This window comes from Pholis gunnellus (assembly GCF_910591455.1).
Source record: "Pholis gunnellus genome assembly, chromosome: 2".
Taxonomy (NCBI): domain Eukaryota; kingdom Metazoa; phylum Chordata; class Actinopteri; order Perciformes; family Pholidae; genus Pholis; species Pholis gunnellus.
In genome coordinates, this window is record NC_136536.1 from 5,777,481 (window position 1) to 5,790,283 (window position 12,803).

The following is a 12,803-nucleotide window of genomic DNA, read 5'->3' on the forward strand; positions in this document are numbered from 1 at the left end:
AACAAATTCATAAAAATGCATTTCAGATGGAAGAATATTACTTTTTTTTTATCACATGACTGAGTTGACTTACTTGTGTCTGCCTTTCTCAGTACTGCATACAAACAATTCAAAAGCTTTAATTTAAAAAAGTATCACTTCAAACACCTAGACATCTGTGTGTCTAGTTTGCAACATTCATTTGCATGAACTGTATTGTATATTTTGTGTTAAAATAACCCAGATGTGCATAGTTCCCAGCGCCTGAGACAGACAGATGTCTCTGTGATACACAAGTGACCAATAAAAAGAAAACAACCACATCAACACGAGGTATCTGCAGTGAATAAACTGGCCTGTGAGCTAAATGAACTGGCATAAACGACAATGAAACAGTCACAGTGTTAAAGTCACAAGTGCTACTGAATCACCTCCTGTTGAGTTAGATTAATTAATGAAGCAGCTTTGGGAATATTTACACAGGGCATAAAATCCCCTGATTAAATGAAGCATTGATTAAGCAAAATATATTTCCATATTTTAACAATAAGTAGGCTCAATATACTAGATATTTACATAACATTTTTTGTCATAAACTGAGCACAACATGTTTTTCATTAATATTGCAACAAAAGCCAATCATGGCTCAAATTAATGTATTTTTTTTCTCCACATAAAACAACAGATTACCTGATTATATAGTGCTTTCTTGATACTTTACACTGTTGAATAATTTCTCCAGTCTGCAGGAATACATCAAAGAGGGACTTAATCCCGCACTGAATAGCTTTTCAACAGTCTAAATATATTATATAACATCTATTACCATATCAAAAATAAACATAATCATTCATCAGGTCTCTCAATCGTCCCGTGTCCTTTTAGTCCTCTCATAATAAAATAGATTCATTTCCATTACAAACCCTTCTGATCCCTTGTGGTTTAGATGATGCTCTTCAACGTGTCCAGCGGGGTCTTCTGCTCCTCTGTGGCACAAGCTGCGCTGCTGTCAGTGTACTCACGCTGGTACTCTTGCAGGATTGAAACAACACCATCATTGCCAAACTGCATGGCATCATCTAGAGGTGTGTTCCCCCATCTGATAGAAAACACAATGTAATATGTTATATGGAAATGGACATATTTATCTACCATCTTTTAATCGAAGAATACGTTTTTGATTTAAAATCTCTACCTGTCTTTCATGTTGGGATTCACTTTACATACTTCAGTTAGGAAGACAACGGCTTCCGCATGACCTGAAAGACGAATGTGAGCAAGCCCAACGCCGTATTTCATTTATTCTTGTTTGAATATCACAGCAGAGATCGTTGAACGTAGAATGAATGAACTAGTAATGAAGTGTCACCTTCTGAAGCAGCAACGTGGAGCGCTGTGCGAGAGTCGTAGTCTCTCTGCTCCATGTTCACAGCTGAAAGGGCAAACCTGAAGGGACAACAGAGGACACATGGAAAGGTTGACTCGAGCGATGGCAAACTCTCCGAAACTAGTCAAGAAGATTATTCCAACATTTTGGGGAATACGCTTTTTTGCTTTCTTGCGAAGAGTTCCCACTCTCTCTCGTCTGTATGGTAAATATGAAGCTAGAGCCGGGAGACGGTTAGCTTAGCATTAAGACTGGAAGCAGAGGGAAACAGCTTGCATGGCTCGGTCCGAGGTTAAAAGAATCTGCCTACCAACACCTGTAAATGTCAATAATTAACATGTAATAACTTGCTTGCTTAATTAAACGTCCTTTGTACAGATCACACAAACAAATATAATAGATTTAGTGGTATTATCATATATATAATTATATACTCCTCTGGTGTCGGAGCTTTGTGATGAGAATTGAGAGGCAATGTTTCTGATGTTACTTACCTCCTCAGAGCAGAGAGGTCACCACCGTAGGCTGCAAACATCAGGTTTACCACGGACTTGTTCTAATGGATCAAAAGGCAAACATTACTGCATGAGAGTTGACTGTTTCTTAAACTTTTTAGATAAAAATGATCCCGTATTATTCCTAAATCGGCCCGAGAAGTATTCATAGCCTTTTTCACACATAGTTCCTGGTAAATTCCTGGGATAACCTGCTAGTAACCTAACCTGACAGTCCAGCTGATGGTGAGAATGCAACACTTACTGCCATAAAACTCAAAAGAAGAAGAAGAAGATGGAGCAAGGACGGAGGTTCGTGTCCGTGTCGGAAAAGCCTCTTAACTTTTTCAGGAACATGGGCGAGCAGGGAGCTGTTTTTGTCCAGTGCCAATGTTCTTGTAATGCATTAAATATTCAACAAGTTTGCGAGACAAGGGAAAGCATTGGCGAAAATGCAAACCGTAAACAGGTCGCAGATTAAAATACGCTATCAGTGGAGTATGTGATTGGTTTGCTCCATGAGCCCATGCAGTAAATGTTCCAGGACGTTTCAGGAATAAATTGCATGTTTCTTACTAGTCTGAATGACGGTTGCAGCCTCCACACTTGTTACACAGAACTTACGGGTTCTTCATCTGATCTTCTCCTGGGGTCGTGCTTCTTGGTGAAGTGTCTCAGGTTGTCGTAATTGTGGAAGTTGAAATGAGACAACAGCTCCTAGTGAATCAAAAGTTTATTGAAGTGTAATATTTGAAGCATGCAGACACATTTTAAGATGAATTTCGATAAAACTGTGATTGTTGACTGCATACCTGACAGAAGTGAATGCCACGAACACTGTTTCCAAGCCGATCTAAAGGTGGAGACCAGCACATCATACCCATGACGTTGGGGACAACCAGCAGAACAGCACCCGAAACGCCCGATTTAGCAGGCAAGCCCACCTGAACAAGAGGAGCAAACAAAAACTCTCAACCTGGATTCAATGTTTCAAGTCGTGCCACCACTCGGAGCAACGGGATCCAAAGGGGACTCACTTGGAAGGCAAACTGTCCGGAGAAGTCGTACATGCCGCAGGAATGCATGAGGCTCAGGGTGTTGCGAACGGATTCAGAGCTCAGCACACGCTCGCCTGTGATTGGACAAATGCCCCCGTTGGCCAGTGTGGCAGCCATGACACTTCCTGACTCACAGGTCACCTCGATGGAGCACAACTGGAAAAACATTATAAGGAATACTGACTTCTGGGAAATACACTTGTTTGCTTTATTGCCAACAATTGGCTGGTTAGCTTAGCTTAGCATAAAGACTGGAAACAGGGGGAAACAGCGATCCTGGAAAATGAACATGCTATATCTGTAAAAAAAAATAATTAGCGCTAACAGTAAAACAATAAGTTTTATTTGTTTTATTTGTTCCTGGAGTCATTGTGACTGTGAGGTTGCAAGGCAACCAGCAGATGTTTTATACTAAACTAAGCTAACCGGCTCCCGGTTGTAGCTTCATATTTATCATACAGACATGAGAGTGGTATCGATCTTCTCATTTAACTCTCGACAAGGTTTGTTGTTTCAAAAACAACGAACCTTTCTTTGAAACAGTACTAGTCCTACGATGTCAAAGACAAAGAGTTTTACCTGAAAGTAGAAGTCGAGGGCTGCAGTCATATCTGCATTGTCAGGAAAGCACTACAAGGATTAAAATCAAGAGTCAGCACATAATCAGGGTATTCAATGTCAATAAAAACCTGAGCAACTTGTGGTGATTGTTAATTAAACATAAAAAAACTCACTTTTTTCTCTTTGAGGTAATAACCAATTGCATAATTCCTATCACCCGTGTCCCTCTCCGACTGGAAACTGCGAGAAGACAACAGGAATTTAGAAAGTTGCATTTCACGTGACACGGGACAATAAGGTTGCATTTCTTGAAGCGCAGTACTCACGTTGCATTGCTAAAGCCCACAAATTCTGCACCAGACAGCCTTTTCAAGTACTCCATTACCTGCAATGACATCATATTTACAAACGGTGGAGTAGGACGACCAAACAAATACGTGAAAATAAAAAGCATTTACTCACATAGTCGAACCTTTCTGCCTTATTTGAATCTGGCTGTCAACAGAGAGGGAAAAAAACAGAAGGGGATTATAACTAAATTGTAAAGCTGAAGAATAGGGACCCTAGTTACATTCCTATTTAATGACTCTACCTATAAATGTTAATGATAGTATCAAATATGACTGTGAGATGAGAGGGTGACCTCAGGCTAAATCTCATGTATACAGGAGTTGATTCCCTTCTTTCCAGGTGGTTGCGCTCTGGTGCCCTGACAACTAGTTATTCAACAAAACATATACATTTGTGTCAATTCAACTTTTGTCGGTACAGCTGCTCCCACTGCGGTATAAATATTGCAGAAAGTCAATAACGGCTTTTATCAGCTTTGCATTTTCTCTTTCCTGTGCGTAAATGATCAAGCGTTTAAGTGTGTAACCTCCTCAGTGTGTATACATATGAATTCTTTGCAAATATAGGAACGCACTGTGTAACCCCTCTACGTACACACACAAACACAAGCGAGGGGGGTTAACACACCTTCTGTTCTGAGGGCTGCAATTGGCCAGAAGCACACACACTGCCCACACACAGTGTCCCTTCCTGAACCTGACCCACATATGATAAAAAAAAGTCCAGAGTTTCTCTTCGGACAGTTGGAAAATGTCAGGAAAACTCCACAGAGGGAAAATACACAACCATATATGGCTAAACTCTGCTTACAACAAGGCCAAAGTTCTCAGTTGGTCTGGTCAGTCAGATGGTGATGACCATAGTCCAGCCGCGACGGGCGCCAAGTTACCAGCCAATAGAATGATTAGGTAGAGTATGACGTCACTGATTGCGTCAGCTTTTAATAAATTCTTTGACTTCTCACTGAACTTCAACTCAGTCCAATGATCGTTTGGGCCTTAAAAACATTTCAACATTTTTTCACAGCACAAAAGCGATGATTTTTGAGCACTGCTGTCCCACAGTTTGCAAATAGTGGCAGTGTTGTGTTTCACAATCACTTGTGTCAGCAAATTTCAAATACATTTGTGAGTAAAGCATTTGCTACGATGACTGAAATTTGTCAAAATATACACGAGAGGAAGTGCTCTTGTGTCGGGCACCGCAGCTTTCATTTAGCAAATTTGGTGAAATGGGTACTTACTGCCTCTCCTGAGGATGCAGCTAAGAGCAATGTGAGAGCATCATGTACTGACCTCTTTTATTGGTGGAACATAGGAACATGTCTGATGATTTGGTTTCGTTTCTTGTTTTTCATCATTACTTTTTAAGGCCTGACATGATTGTCCTTTTGAACTGTGTTTACGCCCAGTGAGGGGCTGCAGCAGAACGCTATGCTGCACAGTAATAATTGAAGGGGAATAACATAAGGTCGGGGTTTAAAAACAGAGAGCCGTGGGCATGAACGCACACGGCCTGAGATTCCACTCTTTGTTTTTTTTACCCTGACATCCTCATTAATGACATCCAACTGGGTTGTTGTGTGTAGAGTCTAAAAAGGAAAACCTTCTGCATCTACTATCACATCAATGTATTCGTTGCTGACAAGCCTTTCCATTTCACCTGGATTAAAGAACTGATGACGATAGCTCCGGCATTCACCATCGGGTTGTGTGGTTTATCTGCACGAGAAACGAGAGCATGTTATCACTCATTTGCCCCTAACCACAAGAGCAATAAACTGCTGAGATTGGAGGCAATATTTCAACAGAGGAACTTAATAACATCAGCTAATAAGCGGAACACATGAAGTACAATGTATCTGCTTCAGAGGGGAGTATGTAATAGCAAATGGCTACAAAGGTGAGATGATAAAATGGGACACAATTTGGCAATAAATAAACAATTTTTCCAATAAAATGAGAGCTTGTTATTTGCTCTTCCAACAAAGAAATGTCAGAAGAAATACTGATCCCTTTATCAGCTGCCAAGATTTCTCAATTACAAAGTGGCAGAAAGGATTTGTTTGCTGATTATAATCGCCAGTGCTTGTTTCTGTGTCGAGGGGATATAACTGGAGCGGTAACTGGAGTCTTGATCGCTTACCTTCGTCATTTAGTGACAGTTTGTTGAACTTGAATCCACTGGGCTCTTTGCCCACGAAGTGGTGAACGTGCTCACTGCCGAACTCGTGCACAGCGATGGCGTACTCCAGCGGCTTCACACACGACTGCAGACAGAAGGGAACCTTGGTGTCACCCACAGAGTGTCTGCGATACATGAGGATGTAATGGAAAAGCATGCCAACAAACAAAAAATGGAGGAGTGTGAGTGAGGCGATACACACGGTGGATGGTCTCAGAATGGAAACACTCGTTCAAGTGAAGATGGAACCGTACCTCTGTCCATCGATTGTGCACAGAGATACTCCCCACAGATCAGGGCTGAACTTAGCCAGCTGAGGAATGTAGTTAGCTACCTGCATGAAGACATGTGTTGCATTAATGAACGAGCAGACAATGAATCAGTATGCGCGGGTTAGTTTGTTACTTACTTGTCCTGACTCCTGCTGTTGTGCATTGTCATACATCCTATCGATCTGCTGGGTCATCTCTTCAAAGTTTGGAATGATGAACTTTTTTCTGAAGGCCTTTGTCAGCAGCATGATGTTGTTGCCAGCACACCTGCAACAGGACGCATTATACACGGACATCACACTCAGCCATAGTGGTAAACAACCACGCAGAACATTTTAGTTTTATCTACCCAGGTTTTGAAATGTCAGCCTTTACGATTTCTGCCAAACACTCGGAGACAGTTGTACATCTAATTTAGTTTTTGGTGCTCAGAGTGTTAAAAAAATAATTTGTTTTTCAATATCTTTGCCGCGTAGTACAGTTGTAAATTAAACTACCGTCTGCTGAAAAAAACAGTTCCCATAACAACTGTTGACAGTGTGTCTTGTTTATTATCCAGAGTAACAATCAACATAAATGTGATATATGAGAATCTCAAATAAAATTTGATTCACCTCCATTGCATCGGAGTGGAGGCAGAAATCTCTGAGACGGATATCTCAGTAAAAACAAAACTATCTGCATGTCCAGAAACCACGACAGGTAAGTGAGAGAATGTGGGTTTTTTAAAGGAGTAAGTTAAGCTCTTTAACAAAGATAGCTACGGGCTAGTATGGCTAATTTAACCGCTGTACCTAAGCCAACAGTTATGTTAACTAGTTCCCAACGAGTTATAGTTATACGGCTTTTTTTAAAATATGACAGCATTTTATATAATAAGAAGAAACACCAGGCTTTGTAATATTAGCCTCCTGTACTTTTTTAGCTTGAATTCAGTCCAAGTCAAAAAGGTTTCGCTTCTTTGACTCAAACAATATGGCCTCAATCACTGAGACTGGTTCCCTCTCAGAAATGCTATATATGCAACTGAACGTCCAATCAATTTCCATCTAATTGAAATGCTCAACTCCTCACTGGGCTTTCACCTTTTTTTTCCCCCCATCGCACTGAATTCAAGCTTCAGACCAATAAATACACGATTAAAAGAGTAAACAAACACACCTGCCTATGTCAGCAGATCGTAATAGTTATTATAGATTTCCATTGTTATAGTTTGTCAGCAATGCTGTAAGCTCTCAAGGAAAGTGTGTTCTGTCACAACTGGTCTGAAACTAAAATATCTGGCCTGCAGCCCTCGCTGATCCAAGGCGATGCTAGCATGAGGGTTTTGGGACACCGGGAGAAGAGAGCGGAGAGGGCTTGCATTATTCATATGGGTCACTTTCGGAAAAAAAAAAAGCTCTCTCTATTTCTAGAAGCATAGTGAGCTCTTAAGTGTTCTTCAGGAAAGGATAACCTCACAAATCAAAGAGAACAAGCAAAGGCAGATGGACGCGACCAATTAAGTTTGACGAAGACTGCCAGACTGTGTGACCCTCTGCTGCTCCAGGCCAAAGGAAGAGACTGACTGAATTACACTTACAAATGATGCCGTTTGCATGGAGCTTACGGATCTTTGGAGTCTACTTCTGTACTGCAACAGTCTGGATCTCAACCAGAATGATGCCCTTTAATCAACCGTCCCAGAGTCCCCTCTGTCTTTTTGCACCCTCTACTGCTTTGGCTGCCATGTGTGCATGTGAATTTGGTGAGTAGCAGCTGTTAGCCATAAAACGCATGTCTCCGTCAATGTCTTGGACTCAAATATCGCTGGCCACAGACTACTCCTCCTGTTACTCCTTTACTTAACTACAAAAAAGTATGAAAGACCCTAACTAACCACACGTTGTCATCCAATTCATTTGTTTGATTATGCAAGAAGAAACGACACTAGAGTGTGTATTTTAAACAAGGGTGTTCTGTATGCTTCTCACATGTAGGTAAAGGTTGAATACTCCCCCTTTGAATAACCATGTGCATTACTATGTCTCCATAAATAAACGCGTTTCTCACCTTTTGAACAGCTTCTTGTCCATCATGACTGGCCCGACAGAGTCACGTGAGGATTGTCGCATCTGATGGACACAGTCACGTAGCCGAGGGTCAGACGTCAACAAACCTGTTTTTCTCAAAGCCTGGAGAAGAAGTGGATGAGGTGGTTTTGAGCAAAAGAATACACAGAGAAGAAGAAGAAGGGATTTGTAGATGACAAACTTTATCAAACACTTTGGGTCATGCACAGCAGTGTTGATGTCAATTAGCCGGATATCGAGCATGTGTCGATGGATATTGTTCGGGGCCTTGACAGGCTCAGGGGCCTCCCACATGGGAATAAGGAGGAAATACAGGCGTGAACCAGATGGCTGGAATACCTCTCGTAAGTCACACGTCAAGCTGACAGTCACTGTATGAACCACGTGCATCTATTTTGGGGACACCATGAGTACCAAACTGACGGCCAGAGAGGCTCCGGAGTCATCTGATAACTGACTCCATGACCAAACGGACTCACGAGCACATGGCTGCAAGCTTGCTGTTGCTTTTGTTGAATGTCCGCAAGTGGTTCTGAACTTCAGAGAAGGACAAAAAGATGGGGGCTGCCCTCGTAGTTTTTTGTGCACTTATTTTAGAGATTTATCCATCAACTGAATGTGCAAAAAATATATAATATAAAAACATAAAATGTAAATGGTTTAAGAGGAGATATTTATCTTCCTCTGTATATTTTATTACTTACGTTGCACTACAGTATTTGCCATACAATTCCCTGCCAGGTATTTGTATTTTAACCAGCCATGATTGGAAAAAATATAATTTTTTTCAAAAACAATTCATTTAATTTCCAATGCAAATTAGCTTATTTACACAACAACATAAATGGAATAAACAAACCCTAAATCTGGCTTTAAAAACAAATATTTCTTTTTTTTACATCCAGAAACATTCTTGTAGGCTGACTATGAGTCTAAGTGATCTGTTAGGATGAATGTTTTTTGCAGTTATGATACCTAACCCTGTCATCTCTTCAAACACATCCAGTCATCCGTGACATCCGTTGACACACGTCTCTTCTCCTGAATGCATGCCCCCATTTAAAAATTACGGAGTTGCCATAGACACCTATTGGTTACCAGATGTCCATATCTGCTTTTTTTTATGTGTCTGAAAGGTTGCACTCACCACGTGAAGCTAAATGAGGCTCTGTTGATTTGCAATAACGGGTTAGTTACCATGTCCTATTCATCTTACGAGATATGTACTATATAAAACTTTGAAAGTATGAACTTTGGCACGAGTTCACAGAAGCTTGACATCACTTCAGTAGTGTGTGTGTGTGTGGGCCCATGTATAGGGAGATATGTGCCTTAAAATCTACGTTAGTCATTAGGTTCTGCTGTTTAAATGAAATGCCTAATCTAATGAGACTGTCATCATTGGTTTCTAGTGGTGATTACCTCAGTGTCTCGTCTACTATATTTAGTCCTGTTACGTGAGAAAGTTCCTAAACACCTTTTAAACTTGACCCTGCATACAGCTGGAGACGTCCCAGGTTTGAGTTGTGGGCTCCTATATCACTCCCCAAAGATTATTTAACGACAGTCATGGGTGCTTTTCTGAAATGCAATACGGCTGTAGGGCAGAGTGTGTCTGTGCGTATGGCCACATATTTCATGGAACGTCATGGCGTGACAGAGGAAATGTGAGTGTGCTGTTGACTCACAGAAATGAACTGGGACAGGGGGATCATCTCCTTGCCTTCAGTGATGGTGTGGAAAAGCAAGTCCTCCATACTGGACATAAACCTACTTCTTTCAAGAGAGATGACAAATACAATATGTATGTTGTGATCTTTGAATTTGGACTGGCTCCAATGTGTCAATTCAAAACAATGAGCAAAAGTTTATGCCAATAACACGACCAGTAAAGAAAATACTGGCAAACATCCAGCTATGGACCTGGTTCTTCACATAAAGTGTGTGTTTGAGAGAGGCGGGTGGCCCCTACGCCATGACTGTATAAAATACTATCATACAAAAAAGGTTTCTTTCACAGTGTACGGTTTGTTTTCTCTGACCCCTTTACTGTTTGGGTCTTGCATACCTTAAACATAGGTTACAATCTTACAATACCTTTAATATTATTCACCTATATGCTTATGTTAATAACACTTTTTTTTCTTATTATAACAAGAGCTGAAAATTGTATTTGAAATACAATAGAAAAGTAAAATGTAGAATGAAACACCCACATGCCAACTGCCAGTAGCTCTTACCCCAATACTGTGTGTACTTGTAACTCAATTACTATGCTAACCATAAAATCTGTGAATAACATGTCTTTTAAAAATGTAACTTTTGGTGAGGGAATGCTCGTTTGCTTTCTTGCCAAAAAGTAAACGATACCACTGTCTTATCTGTGAGTTAAGTAGCTAATGTTACGTAATGTTAGCTAGAGTCAAAATGCGTTAGCTTAGCATAAAGACTGTAAGCAAAAGGAAAAGTTAGCCCAACAATTAAAAAAAAAATAAAACAGCATACCAGCACATAAAGTTCCCCAATTAACACATTGTATCTCGTTTGATTAACCTTTATAAAAACTGAAATGTAAAAATGAGTTATACAGGCAGCGCTTATACCGGACTATTTTATGGCTGGGCGCGGATTTAACAAGCTAACGTTAAGCTAAACGTCTCGTCATTAGCCGTGGTTGCCCTTTAAAACCACAACCTTTTTTTAAGCTTTACTTTTGTGCGAATTATACAACCATTTTACAACATGGCGATTAGTGGGCTTCAGATGTGCTGGTAGGTGTTTTTATATTTAATTGTAAACAGTTGTTGGAAGAACCATGCTAGCTGTTTTCCGCCTCTCTGCTCGCGAAATGAAACTGCCCCCAAAAAGGGGTGAGCAGCCTGGCGGAGGGATCTTGAATCGCCAAAAAGACATAACAAACCGTAGAATGTCGTGGTTGACCAATCAGAATCGCGTTTTCACTGTAGCTTCATTTTTAACATATCACATATGCACTCCAGAGTAACCTGCTTTTTAAGACTTTAGTGCTCAATATATGATGAACGATATGGTAGTAGGAGTTACTTTAGCAATGTTTATAATGAGACAAAACACGCTAAGTCCACAGGAGAGCTCAATCAGGAATACCACGTGGGAATATTTGGGCTAATTAATGGTGATTTATTCGTTTTTACAGACAGCCAACTGTGACCTACTTGGGGTGTCCTTGGTCCACATCAGGGTCCTTCTGGTGGTGGAAGGCTCTGTGGGTGTGGGGTGATGCTGCGGCCCAGCAAGGGAGAAACACAGGTGGCTGCGTCCGGGACAACACAATGCTGTCAGCTCCAACTCTGGCAGAGATCCCTGCATTTTTAAAGAGCTGCAAGATTCCCGGGTTAGTTGTCCTCAGACTTTTCAGGCAGTGCATTGTGACTAACCAAAGGGATTAATCTTTAATAGTGCAGAATGGATAATTTGTTCTCAGTAGCCGATCGAGAGATATTTGTGACCAATGCTCCTCGGTCCTCGGAGCTTTACTGACAGCTGCTGTCCAAGGTAACGGCACAAGTACAGGCTGTAGCTCGGGGGCGGGTCTGTGACACGTTGGTTCAGACGGTGGGGTCAATAACCAGCAGCTACTGGTCAAACTGGTGTTCGTCTTTCTCCCGCAGCTGCTCATTAATAAGGGGGGGGGGGGGGGGGGGGGGGGGGGGGGGGAGCCTTAATTATATTCCTACTTGGATTTGTCTCTAATTATAGCGTACTCAGCTTTTCTTTTTTTTTAGTAGTGATAATTGTGGCCCACATTTGAACGTAGACTAAGTTTAACTTTGGTTAAATGGCTGGGAAGAGCTCAAATATACTGCAATACACAAACAAGCTTTATTCTCCAAACATGCAGCATTCAACATAAACTGGCCGTGAATGAGTGTACGTGTACCAGCAAACTAGTTTATTTAACTCTCATCACTGAAATAAGACCATTCAAGGCTTTGACTTCTGTTAATTGCATACTATTTCAGTAACAATGTGTTTTTCCATCTGCAACTTTTATTGATGTTAATTATGTAGCTTTACAAAGCTTTTGCTGTAGCAGAACTACTTCTACTACTACGACTACAAAAACAACATTATTTGTATTATTATTATTATTAACAATTACAATGATGGTGGTTGTTATATTTAAAATGAAGCTGGTGGTAATAATAACGTGACAGTAATAATGATAATAATACAAATACATTTCTCTATTAGCTCTTAAAAGGAATGTATATTACATCATCTTTATCAACTGTCAGTATCAGAACAGAAATCAATTTAATCTCTCTATGATAAAAGTCTGTCAGCTTTATCTGTCATTTGTCACATTTAATCTGGTACCGTCATTTAATCCAAACATTAACTGTTATGAACATGCGTTGTTGTCTGGCTTAGTAACTAATGTAAATAGGCAGTAAATCAGGTCT

General features: G+C 40.6%; 1 protein-coding gene across 1 annotated transcript; it reads right to left on the minus strand.

Moving 5' to 3' along the window:
- Positions 1–33: 33 nt before the first annotated feature.
- Positions 34–11,849, minus strand: gls2a (glutaminase 2a (liver, mitochondrial)). The gene is made up of 18 exons (XM_079172968.1): positions 11,553–11,849; positions 10,047–10,134; positions 8,339–8,460; positions 6,424–6,553; positions 6,269–6,348; positions 5,976–6,139; positions 5,493–5,551; positions 3,942–3,974; positions 3,806–3,864; positions 3,653–3,719; positions 3,498–3,548; positions 2,898–3,074; positions 2,673–2,804; positions 2,485–2,577; positions 1,861–1,922; positions 1,349–1,425; positions 1,175–1,238; positions 34–1,078 (listed from the first exon to the last, which is right to left on the minus strand). Exons 1-18 carry the CDS (start codon positions 11,762–11,764, stop codon positions 922–924), a joined length of 1,827 nt encoding a protein of 608 aa, XP_079029094.1. The 5' UTR covers positions 11,765–11,849; the 3' UTR covers positions 34–921.
- Positions 11,850–12,803: the final 954 nt, after the last annotated feature.

Bases quoted from the DNA above. Each gene is read 5' to 3' on its own strand.
- gls2a (XM_079172968.1), bottom strand. From the start codon at position 11,764: ATGCACTGCCTGAAAAGTCTGAGGACAACTAACCCGGGAATCTTGCAG. The intron at 6,554-8,338 runs GTGAGAAACGCG...GTCCTGTTGCAG, and splicing joins GACAAGAAGCTGTTCAAAAG to GTGTGCTGGCAACAACATCA. The intron at 3,865-3,941 runs GTGAGTAAATGC...ATGTCATTGCAG, and splicing joins AGGCAGAAAGGTTCGACTAT to GTAATGGAGTACTTGAAAAG.